This window comes from Pyrgilauda ruficollis, unplaced genomic scaffold (assembly GCF_017590135.1).
Source record: "Pyrgilauda ruficollis isolate IOZ18807 unplaced genomic scaffold, ASM1759013v1 scaffold15, whole genome shotgun sequence".
Taxonomy (NCBI): Eukaryota; Metazoa; Chordata; class Aves; order Passeriformes; family Passeridae; genus Pyrgilauda; species Pyrgilauda ruficollis.
This window is the reverse complement of record NW_024513654.1, coordinates 15,930,332-15,956,632: the sequence shown is the minus strand read 5'-3', so window position 1 is coordinate 15,956,632 and position 26,301 is coordinate 15,930,332. Positions and strand designations below refer to the sequence as shown.

General features: G+C 35.5%; 1 protein-coding gene across 4 annotated transcripts in view; it reads right to left on the bottom strand.

Moving 5' to 3' along the window:
* The window catches only part of PLCE1 (phospholipase C epsilon 1), a 139,574-nt gene that overhangs the window by 73,243 nt on the left and 40,030 nt on the right, over positions 1 to 26,301 (bottom strand). For all 4 annotated transcript variants that reach the window (XM_041460928.1, XM_041460929.1, XM_041460930.1 and 1 more), the window contains exon 3: positions 2,829 to 3,120. In XM_041460928.1, coding sequence (XP_041316862.1) covers positions 2,829 to 3,120 — 292 coding nt within the window. The remainder of the gene's footprint in view (positions 1 to 2,828; positions 3,121 to 26,301) is intronic.

Genomic DNA, 26,301 nt, shown 5'->3' with positions numbered 1-26,301 from the left:
GACACAAACCCAGGAGGCATCCCAGTACTAGGAACTTCCTGTTTGCAGGATCCCTATTTCCTGGGCAGATATTACATAAAAGCCCTTACAAAAGAGAGAATTAATTTTTTGAGAAGTCCTCCTTTTGAATCATGAACACACTCCCCATTAAAGTAATGGGCTCCTCTTTAAACATACTGTGCAAGAGAGTGCTGAACTTTGTCTCCAAAAATTGCAAGCATTTTGAAAGTAGTGGAATGCTGTTTAGTCCAGAAAAGGTTCTCCAAACACAAATTCAACAGCCATTGAGATCTTTTCAAGACTTCATGATATAGATTGGTTCTATTAAACAAATTTACTTCTGCTTTGGAAACTTTTTAAGAACTGCCTTGAAAATCATGTGAAGTGCAGTAATATTTACTCTTTAGTTGACAACCGATTTGGAGTTTCCAAAAAGTCATTATATGTGACAGAGCCCCGCTTTCATGGAAAGGACTAAACACCTGCCTGCTGGCTGCAGGTATTGAATTACTTCTTTATTTTGCTTTGCTTGCACACACAGCTCTTACTTTATCTATTAAGTTCTCTTCAACTGAATCTTTCAATGAATTTTTGCACTGTCACCCTTCTGAGTCTCTTCCCAGCTCATTCTAGGGGAGTGAGTGGCAGCAAGGTGCTACCTAGCAGGGTTAAACAACAGGAGCTATTAAACCACAACAGGATCAATATATTTCCTTTTCAATGCGTGCAAACAACTACTGAGAGAAGCATTCCCTTGACATTCTGTATCCTATGACAAATACTCCATCTCATTTGATGACAGTTATTGATGTGAGTTAAAATTTCTCAGGTTTAGGTGAGGTTAGCTTATTGAGGTCAAATCCAGCCATACAGAGGATGCTGGACAGATGAAAATAACCTTCTTATCAACCTGTACAGACAGAAGAATTTCTCAAAAGATACACATCCATGAATGATAACCAGAGCTCTGAATTCAGAATACAGTTGGGTTCCTTGCTAATGCAAATGACTTGGTCACATCACCAGGTAACACTCCATATAAATGTTTTAGAGAGGACTCTTACAATTTCTCAGATATAATACATCATCACAATATACATGAACAGGAAGCTTCCACATCCAGAAAATGTCAATATGCTAAAGATGCAGCACACCTCTTCCTCACCAGAGACTAGCACAGTAAATCATGCCTAGACCACTACAGTAAATCCAGTCTCTACACAGGCTACCAGTGGAATTGCAAACCGAGTTCAAAATCTTGGCTTTTTTTTAATGTCTTACATCCTTTGGCTCAGAATCCAACAACATAACACCACGTAATACTGTCTCCATAGATACTCCCAAACTAGTGCAAAGTGTGCTGGTACATGGAGTACACAGAGCACACAAGTGCACTCACTACTTCAGGCTCCATAAAAAGATGTAGCACAAGATCAGCAGCTCGGTGGGCCTGAGCTAACTATTGCTGCTGCTTCAGTTTCAGAACTCAGCTCTGAAGCACACGGCTCAGTTCTCCTCATCTTGATTTCCGAGCTATCCAGAACTGTCCCTGTTTATTTTCCTAAAGCACTCATCTCCCCAGAACAAATAAAAACCAAACAAAATAAAATGGAAAACCCTACCAAAATTGGGCACTATACTGTACATATATCATTGTTGCTCACAGACAATGATGGTACATGAAGCTCAGTAATGCTGCTCAAGGTACTACTGAAATTCATTCATATGCAAAAAGTCTGCCATCTGTACCTGTTATTCTTAGAATATTTTAGTGCTTCTCTCTACCCTTTGATTCACCTAGAATTAAAACAAGAAAGGGCCACTTCTTGGGATAAAAATAAGACAGCCATATATGAGCATAAACTATACCATTATTTGTCTCTTAGAAATGAAGTCAGTATCTGCATTAGTTAAGGAACTGCACTGGTTTTGCATTTATTTTGTCATATTTCTGTAAAATTTTGGGCAAGCCATAATATCACCATGCATCACTTCTGCCATGATATGAGTGAGAGACTACATCCTTTTGTTATGGTTTATCGATGATGACAGATCTCTAAATGCTTGAGTAACTTATGAAATATTCTGGGCATGAATTAAAAATTAATCAATAATATAAGTACTGTTCCGTACAAAATCGTATTTTAAAGCACAGAATTTGTACTAAGAAGGCTTTCTTTAGCTTCCAAAACAGACTAAACTAAATCACATTAAGGATATTATTACATACAAATATTATCAGCATGGAAGTTTGGTATGCAACTTCCATTTTCCAACAGGCATTTTCCATAGACAGTACCCATGTTATTTGAAATGATCCAATACTACAAAGATGATGGACCCAAGAGAAGACCAAAAATAAATCAGTAATGAAGCACTTCACAATACAGTGCTATGCTGACAGCTACTTGTATAATGACAACAATAACAACCAAGTAGATCATACACTCCTGTCTCTAGTTGTGAACCAAGTCAGCCCATGAGCAGGAGCACTTGGTAAATGAGAAATACTACATATGGGAACACCCCAAAAACAATGGCTTGTGCATTAAATTTGGATGCAGGCAGAAAAGATTCAAACAAGAAACAAAACTGAAAAGGTTTTGTAATACAAGTCTTTTCAGTTTTGCTGTGTTTTTACTTTATTAAGCTAAGATGGCTATTCATTATGACACATAATGACTGCAAAGGAAAAATATTTGAAAACATAAAACCTTTTTTATCTGTTAACTTCATGAGTATATAAACTACAGAATACTATACAGTATTAATAATTTTGCAACTCATCCTATACTTTAAGTGGACAGAGATAAAAAAAAAATCATTACCTTTAAGCATTGTTCTTCCAGTTGATCCTCCAAAGATATTTAAAAGACCACTTCTTGCTCCTAATGATGTAGTTGCTTCTAGTAAAGCACCAGTTATATAGTTAGAGAGTGCAGTCCTCTGTAAAGTGGCACGATATTGACAGCAAGCACCTGTTACACATGGTTTTACACAAAAACCATCTCCTTTGTATATACAGTCTGTAACAGATGTTGGGAGCTTCCTCAGAAGATGAGGAATATATTCAAAAATATCTTTTGCTCCTCCCTCTTCTTTTCTCACTGTACTGAAGATCTGTGGAGAATGCAAAAGCATGGACTGTTAGTTCATTTGCTTAGCATAACATACTGAATATAAAACAATTCCAAATGACCACAACTTCTTGTGAAGTTCAACAACCTGCAATATCTACTTATCCAAAACGGGTTTGTTAGGATTTTGGGTCAGGCTCCCAAACAGGATATTTAAGTAAGAAGTCATTCTGGCTTTCAGACGTTCTGGCTTTAATCTATGTTTAAAAGCATTCTAAAGATAACCATTAGACTAAAAAAACCCCACATCAATATACCTCATCAACATTTAAAATACAGAATTTGAACAAAATTTTTTATAATACTATTAGATCTGTTGTACTTCCAGAAAACCTTAGAGATCTCAGTAGCAGAAAAAACAGATCAACTCAGAGTTGGCACTTTTTCTGGCTGAGTAGGCGGGGTTTTGCAAACAGAAATGGTTTTTATCACCCTGAACCCTCTTTCAAAATGTTCCGGTGTCACATTTATTGCATTACTTCCAGCCTACGCACAGGTCTTCTATCTTATATTGGTTTTGTACTCTTTTTCCAATATTTGTGATAACACACTAATGAACTTCAGTCTGTGGCTTAGCAACTAAGTAATGTTTGCTTATTTAAAAGAATCTAATGATCAAAGCAAGAATCTGGAAGAAATCTCTTCATTTAGTATACAAGGGGAGACTTGATTCTTTGCATTCTTGCATGCTGACTTACTGATTAACATTAATAATTTGTTTCAATTATCTGTGCTTCTTAATTACAAAGTGTAAACTAAAAATTAACACAAGGAAAGGTCAGTATAACTGTCACCAGGACAGGTGCTGAGACAATTTTCATGAGATTGTTCCCCACCAGTCATAGATGTGCAGAAGAAACAAGCTGATGGCTTCATGACAGTTTTTTTCAATTAACGCCTTCTGTCTTGTTGCCATCCTTTCCCACATATAAACAAAACACAGCTATCCATCAACATGGCAGAAACTGCAGCCAGTCCTACAAAGCAAGCACACATGTGCTCAGTCAAATGATAAGAACCTGTTTGCACAGCCTGTGCACGCCACGTGTCAGAGGCAGCGGCACCCTGCCCACGGGACACACACGTGCCCAGCCACGGATCCAGGGAGGGAAGTGGCCCTGGCACAGGCGTCTCACACCCATGCACTTCTGCCCTGAGCCTGGCATTTACCCTGCCAGGGCAGTGAGGAGGGATCCAACTCCCTGCTCCATGAGGGATCTGACCCTCCACTAACAGAACAGGTAAACAATGATGTGGTTCCTTCATCCGTGTAAACAAATTGAAGAAAATTAAATACAATCTAATATATTAAGTAGATATTTGTTATCTTAGCTTTAATTTTGGTAATAGCCACGTTCGGGGGAAAACTGTAAGATTTTATATTAAAAATATAATAATTCATTAACCAGTAATGTAATTCAATGATCTGAAAAAGAACACTGACATACTTATTAAAAAAAAGAAATGTTCACGTGTTGACTATGGTTATATAAAACTCAACCCCTTTAAAAGATAGCTTCTGTGATTCACTACACCATGATGCGCTACCTTACAGCATGAAATGCTGTTGCATTTCTATTTTTCCCCCTCTCCCTGCAGATTTTCCAAAATTTGTTTGGTCTGAGGTTTCTAGAAATAGTACACCTGCATCTTTATCTTCTTTTCTTTGCCATCTGGCAGTTTCAAAGCCTTTTAGACTGTCAGTATAGACACATCATCGCCTTAATTCAGAAAGAAAACATGCTCTTAAAGTGTGTCTAACCTGGAAGGGATGTGTGTAGACCTTTTATTTAGCTAACTGTCTGCAAGTACCTTTTCAAAAGGTGTACTGTGAAGTAGTAAATGTGTGGACTATGAGTGTGTTACACACAGCAGACACAATTAGTCTTTTTAGTTTGTTTTAAAAAAATGTTTAGCTAATGAATACAATTTAACTTCTCAAAACTGCAGTTACCATCCAAAATATTTTTTAAATTGGGTTCTGCAACTTATAAAGGCATGTTCTGTTGCCTACACAACCAAAATTTCTTTCAGCTGCCAAAGCAAAGAAACCATTTGTTGACAGAAATAGGCGACAGTGTTTTGCTGGAGAGATTATACATAGAATAATGGTGTTAATCTCTTCTGTGCAAAGTAGACTTCGGGGCACTAGCTGTCTCCAAAGACTTTGCACATCACATAACATTTTCAAATTCTGTTTGTTTTGATGTGTTGAAGTTCTGAGTGTGTTACTTCTGCTGCACGCAGACGAGGTTACGAAAAAATACAGACTTACAATATGTATACTTGTCAGCCCCTGAAAAGAGCTGAAACAATCAGAATAGCAACAAATCCCTCAGGTAACTGACAGGAGAAACCACCTTTCAGAGAGATTGCACCAGACAACTGGGAAACTTAATCTTGCCTGGGAGACAAAGAACTTTATTCCAAGCCAGAGTTTACAGCTCATCCTGGCAGAATCCAGATCCTATTGATCCATGCCATTACCAAAGAATGACTAATGTAATTAAAAATGAATGTGAACCAAAAAGAGTAAGATGCAACACTAAACTGAAAGCTACCTATCAAGAAACAAAGCCTCACTTTTGCCTTACATATCAAATTAAAGATTTCAAAACCATCTGCAGTCTGATGTTGCCATGTCTCACTTAATGCATATAAAGCAGTAACTCACAAGAAACTCAGGACAGTACCTGACTCTGAAAATGTTGCAGTATTAAACATTATGTAATGAGCACACAACACTTTTAAAATAAGAAACGAGACAAAACAGGAAACTCCATATACTATTCCAATAAAAGTATACTATGGCTTCAATAGATTTTTACTTTCTTCTCTTTTTTAAGGAGATTTTAATGGTAAGTAAAAGGAAAATAAAAATTACTTGCAACACACAATATATCTGATTTCTACAGGGGAAAATTGTCCTCCAACTCAAAAATGAAAATTAGCATTAAAATAAAGATTAAATTCAGACAGAATTCCATCCTTGCAGCTTTACAACCAAGTCCATACTTGGAAAATGCACAGAAACAAAACAGACTATTCACCTCTTAATAATGTATGCAATAAATCATCAAAACTTTACTTTTAAAAGCCCCTCAGTTTTGCTTCTAGTAACTTAAAATGGTATCTGCAAGTTAACTTATTGATAACCTTCAGGCAATAAAACTTTCGTACAGTGACGACAGACATATTTTGCCAAGATATTAAAAATATCTTTAAAAATAACTATAAGAACAAGCAACTTATGCTAACCTTGAAACTACTCCTTAGTTTTCCCTTGCAATCTTTTTTTTTTCTTCTGTTTAATCATGATGGAATTGCAAATTGCAGTATATCCTTTTCTCCATAACACTACTATAGCTTTACTGTGTAGAAATGGCAGAAACCTAAACACTGCAGCCACTTACTGCCCAGTTTATGACACATATTCCCCCAAAATGAAGCTGGAGTTCATGGGTACTGCTGTACTGGAAATATCAGATATAGAAGTTCATAAAAAATAATTGTGATTTCTTACTTAAACTTACATGTATATCTCTTACTGTAGTCTTTTTTTGTTTCTCTTTTCTTATTTTTTCTGCCTCAGATATTTAGCTTAGAACTTGGAGGCATATTCTCAAATATCTAGCTGCTGCTGTGCTTTTCAAACCCAGAAACTGGCATTATGAACTGACTAAAAATGTCCCATTTATTAGGTAGCAGAATATGTACAGAAGAATATGTGCACCCAAGAATTTCATTGCAAAGAATAGTCATAAAAAATTACGCTTATTGCTACTACACTGTAAAAATATGAGACAATAGGATAATGAGGTTTTAATACTTTACTGCATCTGTCTAAACACTCTCTAAACACATCTATCAAGATATCCTGAATAATCAAGATGAAATACTGAAATGTAGGAGGAGTGTGCATGTTCAGCCGGTACGACACATTTCAGTCTGATTTCCTGGCTGTTCACCTACAGAGCATTTCTATGATGGAGGGCTACTGACAGCAGCCTGCCTTCATTTGTTGCACACTTTTAAAGCATTTTTAAATGCCTCTAAGCTATAGTGGTATATTAACAAGCAGTAACTCTCAGGACAGTATGTGCTGAAAATCATTTGAATATCTCCTTTGAAAACACAAAGGTTTTACAGAACATATAAGCCTAAAACACAATTAACAGCACAGGAAATGCTGCTCTTTTCAAATTTGTTCTGTTCCAAGAAAAATTACATTAAAGTGAGGAAATTCTGTGGATGATTTTTCATTTTGGCCTTGCAGCTTTTTCAGAAGAAAACCCTTACTAAAATTGGTCAAAAGAAGCTAACAGTGATCTCTTGGAAGTCATGACCAAGGACCATTCCAATTAGTTTTACATGTATTTATTCTACCATTTAATTTGACTATCTATAGCATGGAATACAAGCACAGTCTGCTAAGAAAAAAAAACACCTTTGTCAGAAAGAAACTAATATGCAAGGTGAACTTGGGTGAATGAAGCATTAATGCACAATTGGTCAATATTTCAGTTTTATGTCTTCCAAAATGGTACTCCAGCATAATACTTTGGAGCATATATTAGTAAAAAATGTAAAAATAGGTACTGCCGATAGTTAATTTCTGAAGTACACTGGATTTTCTCAGCTTTATCTCATCCAGGTTATGACCATACCCCCACTGATTAGTTCATGACTAATTTGATTTCAAGATCATTGCTGAAGTACAAACCTTTAATTCAAGGTATTTCTAAAATATGAACGTCTTGTAACAATTTCTGATTGTGTATCTATTATAAGAACTGAAATACATTAAACACTGAATGCATTTTTTGTTATCCCTAGAATAGTGTATATGTTTGTCTTTCTTCCTACTATGTACATGACATTCTCAAGAGGACATGCCAGAGCCCTATCTCAAACAACTGCGCAGGTTGTTCAAAGCCAATGGATTTTACCATGCTTGACAAAGAGGATGCTGTGAACAGCTGAAAGGTCTGCTCTGTCAGGACTATTTCTCAATAGGTGAGGGCTTCAGAAATCCTTTCAAGAAACTGGACATTTTGGTAAGTGGTTTTCAGTGTTTGGAGTACAAAAGTCAGACATTTGAACTGTTAGAACATTAACTTCTTGGTGGTACTCAGCAGCCTGTAACCAAATAAGCACACACCAGGACAGCTGATGAAATTTTTGGCTATGTGTCTAACTGAGTTCTGGTATTTACAAGAACAAGTAGGGCAAGGTTTATGATAAAACCTGTGGTTAACTAAATTCCATTCCCAACTTATTATTCCAGATGATGTGGATGAATGCAAACACTCAACTGTAAGCTTTTCTAAGTTGTAGCACCACTGAAATTTGTGAGAGACTCTTGACTGTCTAGCCCAGCAGGAGATGAAACACCATTCCCATTCCAAATCCTCTGCAACAGCTACTAAGAAGAAAGCTTTACCCTACCTGAAACCAGGACAACTACCTCTCCCAAGCTTCTGTGATCTGTTGTTTGTCATGACATTCTATTGCAGTTTCTCCCTGTGGCAAACATGAAAACAACTACCTGGCAGTTTTGCAAGCTGGCATCAAACTCACAGATCCTCTCCCATCATCTCACAATCCAACTTTTGGCTAACATTCTCAAACAACATTTGACAACATTCTCAAAGTACAAACAGCCACCCCAGATTAAAATAAAATAAAATGCAATCAAATAAAGGGTTACATGTTATGATGTCTTTCTTCATACTCAAACAGCTTTTGGAGATGCATTTGAACATCACCCTTCAGGTGGCTTTGTGAGCCAACAACTGCCCCGCCAAGCAGAACTGACAGCAGATTCCACAATGGCACCTGCCACCTGGCCTGCCTGCAGCTTTACCAACACAAGAACTACCACCACCTGAAGGTTTTGCTGAAACACAGCCATTTGGTGCAGGTTTGCATTTGTGCTCAAGAAATAGCAGTAAAGGGCTATTTTGACAACTAATCAGCAAGAAGGCTGGAGCTATAAACAAATATTCACAATGAAATATATGCAATTCAGCAAAACCTGAAAGAATGGCATGGATTAACCGTGCTGTCTGTATTTTAACTTGCTCATATCTTGTTTTCTATGTTTTTTCTCACAGTGCTGAAATGTAATAACTTGCCTGCTGAGTTGCTAGTTTTTGTAATGGAAAAGTTCTTTAAAATATCCCTAGATTGCTGAAACACTGTACTGTATTTTAAAAAATAAGAAAGACAGTAAGAGGATACAGTGTCATGGTATAATCTAAAGTGTACTTCATAACACACAAGGAATGCTATGTTGTCTAGGGGAGTGGGGGACAGAGGCAGGGAGAAAGCTGTTCCTCTAAATGCATACACACAGTAATCAGTACCACTACAGTTTCACCCAGTACTTGACAAACATGCTATTTACTATAAGGCATGTGCAGGCTTGTGCTGCTCACAGGTGTTGCTCACCTTTTGTCTGGGACACTATAAAGAAGAAAAACAGGAACTGCTTTGAGAATGCAAAACCAGCAAGGTTTGTCTGCTGCAGCAGCACCCTGCATCATTTGCGATTGCAGCAGTGAGTAAAAGCAAACACCATACTTTATTCCCTCACTGCCCAGGAACGGGTGAGGGGTGGGAGGACTGGACATGATGCCAAGATACAGCCTAGCATATACTATCACCTTCTCCTTATCGTAGCAACAAATCTCCCAATTCAAACAGAAGCTGCCCTCCCTGGGGTAGGGCACATAAAACTCGCAGAGGAGGTGCATGCATTGGAGCCTGTCCAGTCCCCTTAAACACATGAAGGAAAGAACACATCACAAGAAAGAAATAAAGGTATTCAGGCATCTCTTCATCATAGGAGACTGCTTTTTCTATATACTCACATAGCTTTTCTAACATCCAGTGATGCAGTTGCTGTGGGAGACCCAGATATTTTCCTTTTCTGCAAATGATCTTCAGGTTCTAGCAATTTAGAAGAAACACTGTGGATACCCTTCCAGCAGCTGTCTTGACAATATCCTTTTTCCAATGTCTGCTCTCAAAAACCTTTCCAACTTTTGTGCTCTCTTCAAGGATGAGGAAGGTGTACACAGAATGTCAGCACAGAGCTCAAGACAAGAGTATCGTGGTACAGAACAATAATGCTCACTTACTCAACAGCAAGTTTTGTTGAGTATTCAGTTCTACACAGTAAGTTTTAAATGGCAATGTGGCCCAAAGCAGCAGAGGACACATAGAAAACAGATGAGTTGACCCTGGGAACATGGAAATCAGTGTCAATGGCAGCTGGAAGGCTGCCAAAAGAGCGATCAAGCACAGATGTGCCCAAACACTAATATTCATTAAATGATGTTCTGTGAACTTTCTACGGCTTCAATTGCAATTACAGAATGTGCATTACCTCACCAGCCAATATTTCTTATGAATTGCATCCTGTTAAGGATGAGATAATTTCAAGAACAGAAACAGAATTTAATGAGGATCAAACTATCTTGCACAGGCAATCCCTAAATACAGTTCAACATTCTTCAGAAATATTATTAGCCATCCCTATTCAGTTCTGGTATCTGACAAGTGTCTTTAGTGGAGACTTTTTTTTTCATTCGTTATCATCAGGAAATAATGACGCAGTTTTTAAAAGAATTAATTTGAGAGTTCTGGTATCTGACAAGTGTCTTTAGTGGAGACTTTTTTTTCGTTCGTTATCATCAGGAAATAATGACACAGTTTTTAAAAGAATTAATTTGACATTTGGATTTATGACCAGAAATTGCAACAGCAGATTGAAGCTTCCAACAAGTCATCATTTTCACTTTTGATAAAAACTTGGTTGCTATTACTTACTTATTTTCAATTTCTGTAAAGTAACAGTATTAAATAGCCCTTTCCAAAAGGAAAGATGAACTTCAAAGATTAAGAAGATGGAAAAAGCAGTGTGATCTAATTAGCATACAGACTTAAAACAGTATCTCCACCCCGAGAAAGTCCTGCTTTTCATGGCAGGTATTATGCCTTAGATTCAAGTAACTACTAAGAAGAATCAACTTAAGATATAAAACAGAGGCGGATAAAAGGCATTAATTGTCATTTGAAAGTTTTTTCATAAACACTTGAAATTTCAAGTCGATTACAGAGAAAATGAAAGGATGATACAGAACACAAAATAGGAGCACAGCACTTTTCAGCAACGTGAAAAAATGCTCTTGCCAGTGAGAGAAACTTCTGTAATCTTAGCTTAGAAAAGGCCAAAAACATCACTTTCAGCTGCATCAGTTATTTATACCTCTGTTGCTACAAGTGAAAATATATACAGTTATTATTTTATTACTAAGTTCACTTGCTAACTTAGTTTTAATATTTTTTAATCCTTTTCTAGTACTTTGCAACTTATAACTTTTAGATGTTTCCTGTTCTACCCTTGTCAATTCTATGTGCAGCCAAGTATTCTTTTTATTTCCAGAGTGTTTATTTGTTTCCTCCAAACTTGCACCAACAATATAATTTATGAACAATTTGCTGCCTTAGTAACTAAATAAATTAAATTACTCTTTTAAATAAACATCTGTGTAACCTCCACCTAACTAATGCACACATTGGGGTATTTTTAGTGAAAAGCTGCTAGTTTTACTAGTCTGAAATGGGTCATGTCTTTGAACACCTGATCATGTGGAGTGCAATTTCTTGAGTTATCAGCTTTCAAAATTACCTACTATGTTTTTAACAGAAAAGTAAATGTACCACACACTTAACCACTGTTCAAAAATATTTTTAATAACGACTTTTGATACACCTTACTGATGAAAGGAAAAACATTAATATAAAACTTAACAGGTGTGTTATAAAAAGTATTTAGATTAGCAGGTTGAATTTTTGATTCGGAAGTTTTAGTGTAGCTATGCACATTATGTAAAATAGGCTAATTAGGCTTAAAACTGTCAGAAAGACTGAAATAATTTACTCAAATAATTTAGATGTTAGAATATTAGATTAATATTTTCATTTTAAATTCCTCCTTTCATCGTAAGAGACAGGTCTTTGGTACATCAAAGCGTAACAAGATGCTACTGTTACAATGGATCACTGAATCTTCCAAATGCAAGTCAGAAATGGTAAGAAATTCTAACAGAAGTCACTGAAAACTCTATTTTATACATCCTTGAAAGCCTGCTTTCTTCAAAGGTAGAAAATAAATTAATTCAATTAGTTCACTGAAGGTTTCAAACAGGCATCATGTTCATACTTTTCATTTCTGAAATACTGACGTGTGGCAGGTGCATTCAAAACAGGTGAATACTGAGCACTCAAAGCAGAGGAATCCAACAGCCCCCTTCCCACATCTTTTTTTTACCTATTATTCTGTATGTGGAGCAATAGCAAGTCTAGATTTTCTATAAAAAATAAACAAAACCCCAGACATGCATCAGATACAGTCAGAAATCTGTATGGGTTTGTAGCTTAGTACCAACTGTATTCTTCCCATTTGAGGAAAGGCTTCCACAGAACCCACACATTTAAAAATAGCTGCATTCCCACTCATGTGAACTGATTATTTAAACAACTTTGAAAGATGAGCTTAGTTGCATATTCCTGAACTATAAACTGACAATAAGGTTTAGGGGTAACATACAGTACAGGAAAAAACACTTAAGAGATCTCCTGTCAACATGATCATCTTAGAACCAAACAAAAAAACCTAAGAATTATGGCTGTTGAAGACCAGATCTCACCACCCCTTACAAGTCTGGTTTCTCATCCTCTTTCTACAATATCATCTATTTGTCAAAGTTCACTATAGCTGCTTATGCCGAACTCTGGCCTTAAGTGTTCTTTAAAAATATTTTGTTAATATGTATACTTCTAACTGATTCAGAAAGCACACAGTCTGTTCCATTCCCATGTCTCTCATATTAAAATTCATAAGAGCCAGTGGAAAGGGTTAAAGGTCATAGAACTGGCTAATTCTGTTTTTACACAGTGTAATGCTGAATCCCTGCAAGTAGAGAAACTGCTCAAATTGCTTAAGAAGATCTCAAGCACAGAGTAAATGTGCCAGAGCTCAGACACAAAGTCCACGTAATAAAACTGTCTTTGTTCATAATGGGATTTCATTGTACTTTACATTCTGGACTTAGACTGAAAGGTGGATCTTATCCAATCTATCAGAAATAGTCTATAGTTCAGATCTGTAGACAGAAACTTAAGGATTGAATAAATGTAAAGTTCAACAGAACATTGCTGCATCCCAAAATACTTTCATTTATAACCAATTTTAACTGATATTACAGTAAAAGACTGGTAAGCAGATTACTACAGCTGTAAAATTTATGCATCCTACCCATGGCATACAGCTAATAAAAGAGCAAGTTTTCCTTAGCACAGGAAATCTAGTTCTCATTTTCTAATTTTATAGACACTGAATCCATGCCTATTTGTTTGCTTGTACTTCAGCTGTTGGGTTCATAGGGTCACATGAATAATTATAAGATTATTTTGGATAGTACTTAGGGGCCAGGAAATTCTCAGAGTTTTCATGACTGAATTGTTTGATAGACTTTTAGGTCAGGATACAGAACATGATTTCATGAAACAAAATAACTCTGTTCTATAAAGAGGCATTTTCCACTTTAAGGGTTTTTTTAAAAAATTACCCAGAAATAGAAAAGGCAAAATTCCTTGCCCAAAGTCAAAAGAAAATATTGATACTTCGAACTTAGCTTTTAAATTACATGTTTAATCATAATTTACTGATAAAAAGTGAGTCTTCATTCATCAGTGTTCACAATTAACATTTAATAACAACCCTACAAAAAGAGAAGAACAAAAAAGAGCTATCTTGTAAATTTTTAGAACAAAAATTTCGGCTAAACCTAAGCGATCACAATAATCCATCATGGTACAATGAAGCAATTTTCCTCATGTTGCTTTCTGGGATCAAGAACACAGTACCTTCAACACCATTCATCTTCCCTGGTCATTAGCTGCTAAGGAAGACTGTGCTGCATCTCTAAGTGCAGAAAAGCTAAACATGTGAAGACACTGTGAACAACTACAAAAACAACCGCCTGTTTTCCTTTTTTCCTGGGGTGCTCACCTGCTGCCTTTAAATAACTGTTCTGCAGAACACCGTACATTCAATTTACACATCATATTTCTATTTTATGACACAACTTTGATGATAGATACCTAATATACACTAATAGCCATACTTACATTAAGACAACCGTATACTGGAATCAAACTGAATCTATGGAAGTAACTGTCACTGAAAGAGTTTTTGATCAGCATCTGAATCTGCTAAAATGATGAAACGATGGTAACATTATTATTAAGTTAAAGTTGATGCTGTCTCCAAATGGAGCCAAGTCCAAGATCTAAACATGGGGCATTGATTCATTAATTATATCTCCAGTTCAGTTTAACTTGACTGAAAATCACAAAATAGATAATCTAATGTTTTGCAATTCTCAAAAGTTCTAATTCCTTCATCACATTTAAAACATGTTTTTTAAGGTAAATATGCTTGTTTTAAGAGAATGAGTATGATTGAAAAACTAGAGCGACTGAACAAGGGAGAAGGAATAAGAGCACAGTAGTTCAGTATTTAAATGACACTTTTTAATTGTTGATGAAGTAAGTTTCTGCAGGACCAGAGTATATGTTCTCCTTTCTTTTCCCATTGGAGTGGAATGTCACTGGAGGCTTGATTTTCAGAATTTAAGGCATCTGGCTTAAGACCAGATGAACAAAAATATTTTAAATTAACTTTCCTTATTCTCTGGGGATTGTTACAGACTCAGGGACTAGAGTTTAGTCATCCATGAGATTTATTTTGGTTTAGCATTAGCTTCAACTAAACTTTGTATATACAACAGCTTCCTTACCAAAATTCATAGCCACTCTGCTCAGTGTAATCATTTTTATAAATTGCAATTATATTACACTGAATTACATGCATAAGTGACCTGTGTGTATGCTTAGCCTCACAAAATGAAGGATAAAACCTAGATTCTCATTACAAGCTTCTCTTTCATACTATCACACCAGTTCTGAAAACATTTTGACTTATTTATCTGTAAGTACATGTGCCAAATTTAGGATTCTTTAAACTTCAAAGCTTCACCTTAATGAGAAATAGTGCTCTTCAACAGCTTTGGGAGAGCTGAGTACAGATTTGTTTTGAATTAACTGCAGCAAGTTTTCATGTACATAACAAACTATTCATGTACTGTAGGGAGGAAAATTTGTAATGGATGTTTCAGTTAACTATTAAGCAAAAATCGTTGTTTGCTCTTGTTTTAAATAATTATCATAGAAAGATGAAAAAACGATGAAAGCATAGTCTGTTTCCATGAAACTCTAGCAGTAGCTTAACATTTTACTCAAGTCTCAAATACTATAAATTTGACACGTACATTCTTCAGATCTTTAGAGGGCAGTTTTGTCACAGCATCATCATTCTGAGAATAAGCAGGAAGACTGGTTCAAACAGTGCTACGATAAAAACTTAAGGTGACATCAGGGACAAAAAAAAACCCTGAAAACCAGTACTTTATAAAGATTAGATAGATCTAATGGATCTTTACTGTAGTACAGAATAAACAAGCAGAGATAATTTCCAGGCTCCTATCTTCTCAGAACCACATCAAGGACAATCTATTCCGTTGAGGGTAAAGTTTACATTTGCTTTTTTTAACAGAAATCTCATCAAATGCCAAACTTACATTAAACATATAAACCTACTGTAATACTGGCACTGAAAAGGGCAACTGGATGGTGCAAAAAAGTAATTTCCATCTGAGACACGTACTTCTAAAACCTATTTTAAAACTCTGTCTTTATATTCCATAAGTTACTCTACAAACTGTACTAACACATTCTTCTGTAGTGAAATCTGCTTATGAAGATGTAAAGACCACATGAAAACAAAATGAAGCAATGATGAAGGTCTAGCTACTTATGAAAATGTGTGATATAAAGCTTGGGCACTAGTTTGGTTTTATTAAAATGACTGATACAAAAAAGACACTGGCTGAGAGTCATGTCCCCTCTCTAAATTAATAGAGAGGTAAGAACCAATAAGGATGGCAACAAATACAATTCTATAAACTAAGAATGGGTTTGCTAATTGCTCCTTCAATATGTGCTTGACATATGTGTAACTGTAATTCAACATTTTGTCTAGTCATTCTTTTTTTTATATCCTCTGGCTGACTGTTTATTTTATTAATTTACAAGACATTAGTGCCCTGGACTTACTAATGTATCAGCAAAAGCCTACATTCACATGCTATTTAGCAGTATGGTCATTTAGTAAAATGTCCGATCTTTATAACCCACAACTCACCTTTTTTATCATTGTGTACACACTTTAATCTTCCTATGCATTTATTCTGCTTCTTGGAGAGTAAGTCCCACAACTTAATGCTGCCAAACTTTATCATAGTATATACGACTTAACATATTTTTAATGGATCAACCTTTAGTTCCCCTTTGGGTTATGATTTTGTAGCAGCACAAAGAAAAAATTAATATTTGGACCCTTTATTAAAAACCTCAAAGCTTTGTCATAATGTTCTTAGGTCATTTGATTTGAACATAATAAAGCTAACCAAATTACAAAGGTATCAGAAAACTCCTGCTATTTAAGTGAAAGTAAGAAAAGTTGTCACAGAGATACAGAGTTTGTGTTCATCAAGTGTAACCATCACAATTTATTCTTACTAATCATGAGAGCTCATGTACAAAAAAGACCAGTATTGTGTTATTTTTTACAGGCAGGTACTTGGATCCCTCATTAACCAACCAGCACAATAAATTGCTTGCATCAACTCAAAAGCACTGTTCAGTTTAAATTCCTGAAACGTATTGCTTTACTGGAAGACTAGTCCAGTACATTTAAACATTAGACAATTTCCAAGTTTTTTAGACTACTTAAAAGTACAACATATGCTTGAGAAAATGAAACAATTCTCTATCATCACTAGTAGATAGTGTAATTTTAGCTTCACATGCACATGATGGGAAAATAAGACAAAACTGAATTTTTAGCATTTCTAAAAATATACATAATAATCAAATGCCATCCTAATTGCATTTCTACTGAACAGTTTTGTATTGATTACACTGGGTGAAGTGATAGCTACAGAATTTTTTTCCATGTATATTCTACTGCATATTCAAAAAAACAAGTCTTACATACTTTGCTTATGATTTCAATATACTTTACTAAAAATATCAAGTGTTTTCTATAAATCCTTGCTGTACATGCAATGTTTCTTCATGAAGTCACAGTAAGAGTCAGAAATTCATTGGGGGTTTAATGTCAACTTCATTAACTGCATCTAAGTATTTTATCAAAACAATAAAGTAAGAAAAACAGAAGTCTGTAATTAATATTTACATTATTTATAGAGTTAGAACCCAATACTAAGCAAAAAAGTAGACTTTTATAACTTTATGCGCTAAAATTCTGTAAGTCGCTTTACAATCAGTTAAATACAATGAGCTGGTAAACATTCACATGCAGTATGCCTGTTTTAAATAAAAAGGAAACAACTCAGACTTTTCAAAATTACTAATTGTTTACATCTACAGGATAAGTATTGACTGAAAAGAAAGTTGTTCCAGAAAGAAGTATTTTGCTTAATAAAGCAAGAATATATTTTTCTCCAGCAGTACATTCTTCCTTCTGACGAAGGAAAGCTTTCCTATTATCCCTGCAGTAAGAAAAACTTTTAAACATTTTATATTACATGAACCATACCTTTTTCCCTTGTGTTTCACCATATCCATATCATATCAACTGGCAGGAAAAATGACAAAACTTATAGAGATTGAAAGAAGCCAACACAAGCAGAAAGTGCAGGTTGGCTTTCAGCAACACACGATGACAGTCTGTTCCTGTCTACAGAGACTGCCTGAGAGCCTGCAGAGAAAAGAGCTGTGCTGCCAAATCTTAATCCCGTCGCTGCACTGCACATGGTGCTGCCTCACCTCTGCAGCCCCTACAAGCCTACTTCCCAACAGTTTGCGGAAATTTGTTCCTTGGAAAAAACTCCATAAGCATTTCAATGTGATCACAGACACACAGATAATAAAATCTGATACATTTCATGTTTAATTTTGCAGGCCTACTGGAGTTTGTGTTTACATTACTGCAAACGAAATGATGCAATGCTAAATTTATCTGAAAGCACCGCCTTGTGCTTGGTATTATATGAATTTATAGAATAATCAATTTACAATGCCAGCCATTAAGCAATTTCTAAAACATATTTATAAATACAGATAATAAGGTCACTGGCATGATGTAAACTCACTCTAAGTAAAATGATTCTTCCCACATTAGATTTCTCACCTCTAAGCTACTAATACAATTATACTACTGCAGAAAATATACAGATTAATAGGAAAAAAACTTTGAGACAAATTATATAAACAGAAGAGGATTATTTCTAATTACAGTCCTCTAGAACCAGTTCCCAAGCACAGGGCTGAGGATACCACACACTGCTCTGCTCTCATGCTGTCCTTCTTACTGACCCACCATATTTCTTCACAAGGGGGCACAATTTATAAAGGAAAGGCCTGGTGCACAAGTCGTTTTTGCAAGCCTAAAAATTCCAAGGACAGCTGCATTCTACTTTAAGAGAGTTACAGAGGAACACAAAGTGGATGAAGGAGAATTTTTGCTAGTGCAGGAACTGAAATAAGCAGCTTTATAAATCCTTTTCTTTTGGTAATTAAAGATACATGATGGAGCCAAAATGAAAGTACTGCAGCACACGAGGTATTTTGTGGCTTTCCTTAGAAAGGGTCCTTAAAGTGGGTCACACTTCAAATAAACATGAATAATTCCATATCTGGTAACCTGGGTAACTTTATCTCAGAAGTGGGCCTTGTTCCTATTTAGTTAACCCTCAAATACTGCTCTTCAGTAACTTGATCTCTGAACAAACATTGATTGAAAAAAGATTATAGGTGAGAATAACAAATTATGGAAGGGAGAAAAAAAAAAGTATGTGATAAAGGTAATGATGACAAGTGGGAGAACCACTGACAAGCAGGAGTTTTGAAGAACCACTGAGTAGCAGAAAGTGTGACGTAAATTTGAGAGTTGTGTATCTGTTGAATTCTTTTAAAATAACATGACACACCACTTACTGTCTTTAAGACACCTTTCTTTACAGTTATGGAAACACAGAGAAGAAGAACTATTAAAAGATATGCTACAGTTGCATGCTAGGATGCTGGGAAAGTAAAAAGCATGCATAACATCCAACTATTAGTAAAACAGGATAGCTTCATTCAGTATTCTCTTACAATAATTAACAGACAGCAACAAGTACATAAAAAAGGCACACAGCAGAGAGCATTATGTTCAAAGAAAATAGACATCATGATTTCTGAAAAAAAACCCTGTAACAAATGCTTTAATATTATTGTATTTACCAGGACTATCAATTTAAAATACAACATCATCTAGGCAAGTAATGGAAAAACAGCAGGAAGTAGTTTAAGCCTATACAAAAATTTTATAAAACTTAACCCCTTGTCATTAAACACCCCAATTAGAACCATTTTAAGTATTTAGGCTCTGGCATTAAAATACAGTGTTCTCACTCTTCCAAAACTGAAGCAAGAACAATTTCACATGCATGCTTTTGTTGAATTCCTAGACTTCCTAGAATTCATACGATAAACTTTTCTACAGAATCTTTCCTTTCTCTAAAAATAATGCAATATCATACAACAACTACATGTGAAGGACTTTTCTTTAGAAAAAATAATTTGTTTAACTCTAATAACTGATCCTCTGGTATCACCTTGATATTTTAATACATGCTTTAGTATCCAAACTCCCTAATACCAATTTGCGGTTTATTTTTTCAAGTGCTGGAAGTTGGAAGAAATATTTTAGTGGTTATATTCAGGGAAAATGTACTTTTGGTTTACAAGGCATGATGACTTTAGGATCTTCTAAAATTTGGTTCTTTGTTCCCATACAGATTTGTGTCTAGAAGACAGCCCCTTGGAATTCCCAAGCATGAAAAGAACAGGGTAAACACCTGCTCCATATATACTAATTCCATTATATCTTTTAGCAGAGATGGATCAATTACTTTCGAGCAAAAGGGCAACAGTAAAACAACACTGGAAGGAGAGTCCGTATGGGTAATGAGTGAGAGGAATGTCTCTTCCTTCCTATGTTATGCTCAATAATGAGTGTGTTTCTGCACAGAATGACAACATAGGAGGTACACACTCAGCCTTCTGCTTTCTTGCTCATGATTAACTCTTGCTGAAATGCATCTGTCAAAATCTAGAGTCTTTGACAGAGACATATCATATAAATATTTTAAGATACCTCTCCTACAGAAAACATGTTGGATAGACTTCTAACCATGCTGAGGTTTGTAACACAGATTAGCTCCTTAAAGAAATCCCCTACCATTATTATACATGTTTTAAAACTACAAGTTACAAAACCCAGCTATTGTCCTTTAGCAGGCCTGCCAAATGTTATACTGGAAACAGAGGGAAATGTCAACAGATGTTCTACCTGCTAATATTTTAAAGAATGGACATCTCAGATAACAATCCTGTTCCTTCATTTCAACAAAACCACTTTCTGCATAACATGTGTCCCTACTTTTAATGGGAGATTATCAATGAAAAGATGCTCATCTTTACTATATTCATGCCAGTCTCAGTGCCAGCTTCTACTTCCACTGTAAAGTAGGGAAACAATTATTGTTCTGAATGAAAAAAACTTAATATAATGAATGAATATGATAAAGTTCAGACAAATAGTTGTAATTGTTTTTCTTAATTACAAGGACATTTATTCCAAGATAAACCTGAAGTTTGCTGGAAGGCATCTATGGGCATTTAGTTCATAATGTATTGACATTTTCAAGTATATGGACATTTTGAAGGAGACACTGATGATTTCTTAGCAAAATGGTTTTGAAAGAAGGTACCAAAAAAAAGTTTATAAATATGCAATGGATTTAGTGAAGCAGCTCTAGAATTTGTAGCTTTACCTATATATACTGTGTGCTGCTAATGTTCACAGTCTATTATAGCTACTACTCCACAAATGCTGCAGAAATATTCTTTGAGAATTTAGAACAAATCACCTGAACAGAAGATGTAATTTGAACTGAACATTCCTAACTCCTGCTGTCCATGATAAAAATTTCATTCTAAATGCCTACGACCACATCATTATCCAAAGTATGAACCCTGATACCATCTAGCACAGAAACTGCTTTCTTCTTTTAAGCTTCTTTAATATGCAGCATGATCCACTATGCAAAGAAATACTTCAAGACAGCCAATCCGTTCTTGGCAGTCCCAACAAAACAACAATCTAACAGATTTATTCAAATACAATTTAAGTGCACTTCTGGCAGATAAACAATGAAATTCTCTCCTTCTTTTGGAGACTTAGGTTTTGTGTAGAAAAACATAACACTATCTAAATTCCTTGTGTAGTCTGGTAATGCTCTCCCATCAGCTGAATTTAAGATCATCATGTTCCTATGGTCTGGAACATATTATTTTCTACACAAGTAGGCTTGTCAATCTAACTAAACTGACAGCACTCTGAAGCATGTCCCTGCACATACATCCACCCACACACACACGAAAAAAAAACCAACAGGAACACAGAGGAGGCAGCTGACAAGTCTCCATTCATTGAAGTAATCAGTTCTGAGTTGTCTCTAAGCTCTCATCAGGAACTCCAGTATCACATGAAGGACATGAGGTAAAGTATTGCCATGACTAACACAGTCAGGATCAGACACTGGTGAAACATCCTTGCTCTCTTCATCTTAGCACAGGGTCAGCAAGAAAACCAAATGCTTTTCCTGTCAAATACACTTTTTATGTATTTTTCAGTCTCAAAATATATGGACCTAACAGCATTTACAAGAGGTTCCATTCATCTGCAGAATCCAACAGATTAACAACACTGTTCCCTCCAACCCACATCAACAGCTTTTTTGGGGTTTGTTGTTCTTTCAGTCCAAGGAAGAAAAGCAATGTTTTCTCAACAATGTCAAGGAATTTTAGGTAAACAAACCACTACAAATGCCTGAGGGATGACAGTTAGAGTTTATTGTGCCAGCACAAGTCATAAATGGTGAGATGTGTTTTCAGAGAAGGTGACGTTGTCCCCAGCTGTGGGATTTTCTTAACAAAAAGGTGAAGGTGTTCTGTTACTCAGCTTTGTTTTCCTTCCAAAGAGAACAATCTATCTCTACAGAAGACTGACTATATGACCTCTTAATTAAGAGCAGTCAACTCTAATATAGCTTTAATTTCACAGAGACCTTCTTCAACATTTGGAGCAGAAACTTTGTGCTATGGAACAGAGGCAAACTCCATATTTCCTACAAATCTTTAAATCCATAACTCATTAGCTTTCTGCTTCTCTGTCTGAATGGAACTGGAGAGAGTACCTATCTGCAAGGAATTGTACTACAGTATACACCCTGGGAAAGAAAAAAAAAATAAAAAAAAGAAGACAACAGCCAACATATTCCCTTTGGTCTGCTTGCCAGGTCTGTCCCAAAGCTGAAAACCCCAGATGCAGAATTCTAGTGTTATGAGCTCTCCCACATACCTTTCATGAATTTGTCTGTGTAGGTTTGTCCCAAAGGGCTTTACTTTTTCAAACATTTTGAAACCTGTGTCCATACCAAGACATGCATTTGCAATACATTAAACATCCCTGAGAAAGTGTGAGCTGCATTTTCAGCTCCAGTAAATTATGCTTTTCATCACAAATATTCTGTATGATTTGATCCAAACCATCCCTGGAAAGCTTGTCCTTGGTGAAAGGAGAAAAAACATTCCTATGAAAAATTATTTCCTCCTAGAACATACATGGGAACTCTCCAGCACACAAAATTACAGTAAAGAAGGACGAAAGGCAAGAATGCAGGAGATCATTTTAGAAGAATTTGAAAAAAAAAAAAACAAAGCCTAACTCGCACTTTTTATACCTGCCAAAGACAAGCTGGAAAATCTGCATTGTCCATCATGAAAGACCTTAACATTTTCTTCCCTGTATAACTCCTAATTTCTGAAGTTTATTGAAAAGTTTTACAAGTACTGGGTGGGTAAATATTTTCACTCACTTTCCAAAATACCCAGGAGGAAAACAAACTATACCCCAAAATCAGTACACAAGACTGCTATAGATTTACAAATATAGAACCCATTGAAAAAATGAGTACGTAAATAACATTTTCAAAGAGAAAACAGAGAAAGAATCAGAGGAAAACCTGTAACGTCTAACTTCAGTGTCTTGCTCTTTGCTGAACAACTCTCCCTCAACTGCCACGAATACAAGACGGCTGAACAAAACTTTTTCTCCTGCTTGGGCTTTCCAAGGGGTTCCATACCTCTTTCAATCAGCTGGGTGAAGATAAACTGGTACAGGAATCACTCTTAGACTGAATCAGTCACTCTTTTGTGCATGAACTCTGATTTTTCAGAAGAGATATATGTGACAACCCTGTTACCTTAACTACAGATAAAACTAGGAGTTAACATTGCCAAAACTTTATACACACTATACTACCAGGAAATCTTTATTCCCTCTTTTCTTCTGAATGCTTGTAAGGCAGATAAAAGAAATTATACTGCCCACTTTCTTTATATGAGGTCTGAGAATAAATGTAATACCAAAAAATTACAAAAATTATCAGAATTATTTTCTGAAATAGTGTCTATAAAACCCAGATGTTCATAAGTTTCTGGCACTGTATTCTTTTTGTGTCTTGTATTTGTATTTGTAATTTGAAGATTTTAATTCTAAAGTTTTATGAAAAAGTTGCCCAGAAGAATAACTGTCTACTGAACAGACACAGATATTAAGTAATAACAGAAATTTCTTTCATGCAACATTTTTAACCTATCCAGGAGTACTCTCCGAAAGTGCATGTAAGGAATCAGTGTCAAAGTCATAGTATTCATAAGTATAAATAATAACTTCCTATTAGGTCTAATTTGTATTCTTATGAGCTAAATATTTTTTCAGAAAGCTGCTATTATTTTTGAACTTCAAAACTGGAGCTACTCAGATGATTTTTTTTTTGGGTGGATCAGAAAAGACAGCTACATTCTGTGTTTAATAATTAAGATTTTCATCTGATTCCACCTACTGGAAGGAAAATTGTTTTCTATAGCCTTGATAATGGTGTAAACAAGAAAAAAACTTTGCCCACAATGTTATTCAGGTAATAAAGCGTAAAAGGGAAAATTACTTTTTTAAACAAGGAATCTAAATTTAAAAATGTCTTAGTAAAGAGTTGAAGGAATGACATTCCATTTTTTTAAAATTCACAGGCTGTACTGAGGCTTGACTAACTTTGAAGCCTAAACAAATAGCATTGAAGACCGAAAAAAATTCATTTAAAATTGTTATTTTATACAATCTATTCTATTTAATATTTGTACTGTTCTTTACATGACAAAAAATGTTTTGTTTAATCATTTTGCCAAGAGCAACATTTTATTAGACACAGATTTTTAAATGTTTTTAAATACATATATGAACACAAATGACATTTTAATTAACAATACAAAGCAAAAAGAATAAATCTTTTATATTAAGATAATTTGCTCAAAATAAAACTTCTTTGTGTTTATATTCATATAAACCTAAGTGTCATGGCATAAGACTATCCAAGAGAAAATATCATCTCTGTTCAAGCCATATAAGCACAAAAAGCCAAGAAGGTTAGCTCCATGATGGGCAAATTCACCTCAGGAAAAGATTATTTTGTCTGGTTTGTAGAAAAAAATCAGCAAAACACTAAAACCAAACCTTAATCATTTTCTGAGGATTCCCAGGCTGGTAAAGTGATGGATCTCAGAAAACTAAGGTTTGATATATACATCATAGACCTAATTGTCCTAAATAAAACATGTGACCTAGGCCAACTGACCTCGTGTGTGACATCACAAAGCCTGTGAAAAGACCTGACCCTTCTCCTTGGTCCCACAGATGGAAGAAGACTGGCCTCTCTAACTGCACTCTTAAGTTGGGAGATTGGAGGAAGGCTTCACCACAAATTGCCTAAAAGAATCCTTGAATACCCTTTAAATATCATAAAAACACTCTCCCCAACAATCATTAGGAAAATATACCTATACATGTGCCTTTTTTTTTTTAATGACCTTTTTTTGGACTCCCCCTTTGGCTGACCATCATTCAACCAGGATGGGAAGAACGTTTTTGGCTTTTTTTTAATATGATATAAGTATTCAGAATTTCAGGGGGAGAAATCAGCAGCATGTGGAAAATGCTTACAGGTTTATGGGAAAGGATCTTTTCAAAGCAACTTTCGACACCAGTGTTTGCTGAACCTTTTGAAGTGCTGTGGCCTTTCTGAGGGTAAATAATCATATAAAACATTTTAGACACAGTAAGACTCACAGCACAAGCCAGAGAATTTACTCCCAATATAGCATACATATGTTTCTGCAAGAGTGCAGACCATGTGAAGTATAAGCCTGTCAACATTTAGCAGTGCTCTACTGAATATGTGTTTCCTGACCAGCGAAACAGTTAAAAGGCGGGTAAGACTGTAAATGCTCTTTCTTCACTAAATATTCCACACAAAAAAGTGCCAAGGCAGCTTAGTTCAGAAAGAAGCCCTTATATACCACAGTGCAAATAACATTTCAACTCTAATTTTTGCAGATAAGCTGAACTCTTGTTCTACTGTATTTTTAAACATTATTTATCTTTGAATGTTGAGAAATAATTCAGTTACAAGAAGAATAAAAACTCCATGAAGTTTGGAGTCACATATCGTAAGTCTGTTGAGTCTACGCTAAGCAAGTTTACTGTCAAGAAGAATCTTTTAAAATCTTTCTAAAGTAGTCAGTTACTTCCAGTAATAAAACACACCATGAATGCTTCCATGTGCAATTAAATCTCCCTCTTGTGCACCATGACTGAACTAATAAACCTCCAGACACCTGATCTAATGTGAATTAGGGAAATCAGCAGCATGTGGAAGCAATAGCATTACTTGGTTTTTCCATTGTATTGTATTTCAGCTCTTTCCTTGCCTTTTCATTAGCTAGTGGAACAATGACATAACATGGTGATGACAATTCCATTTCACACATGCATTGATTATTA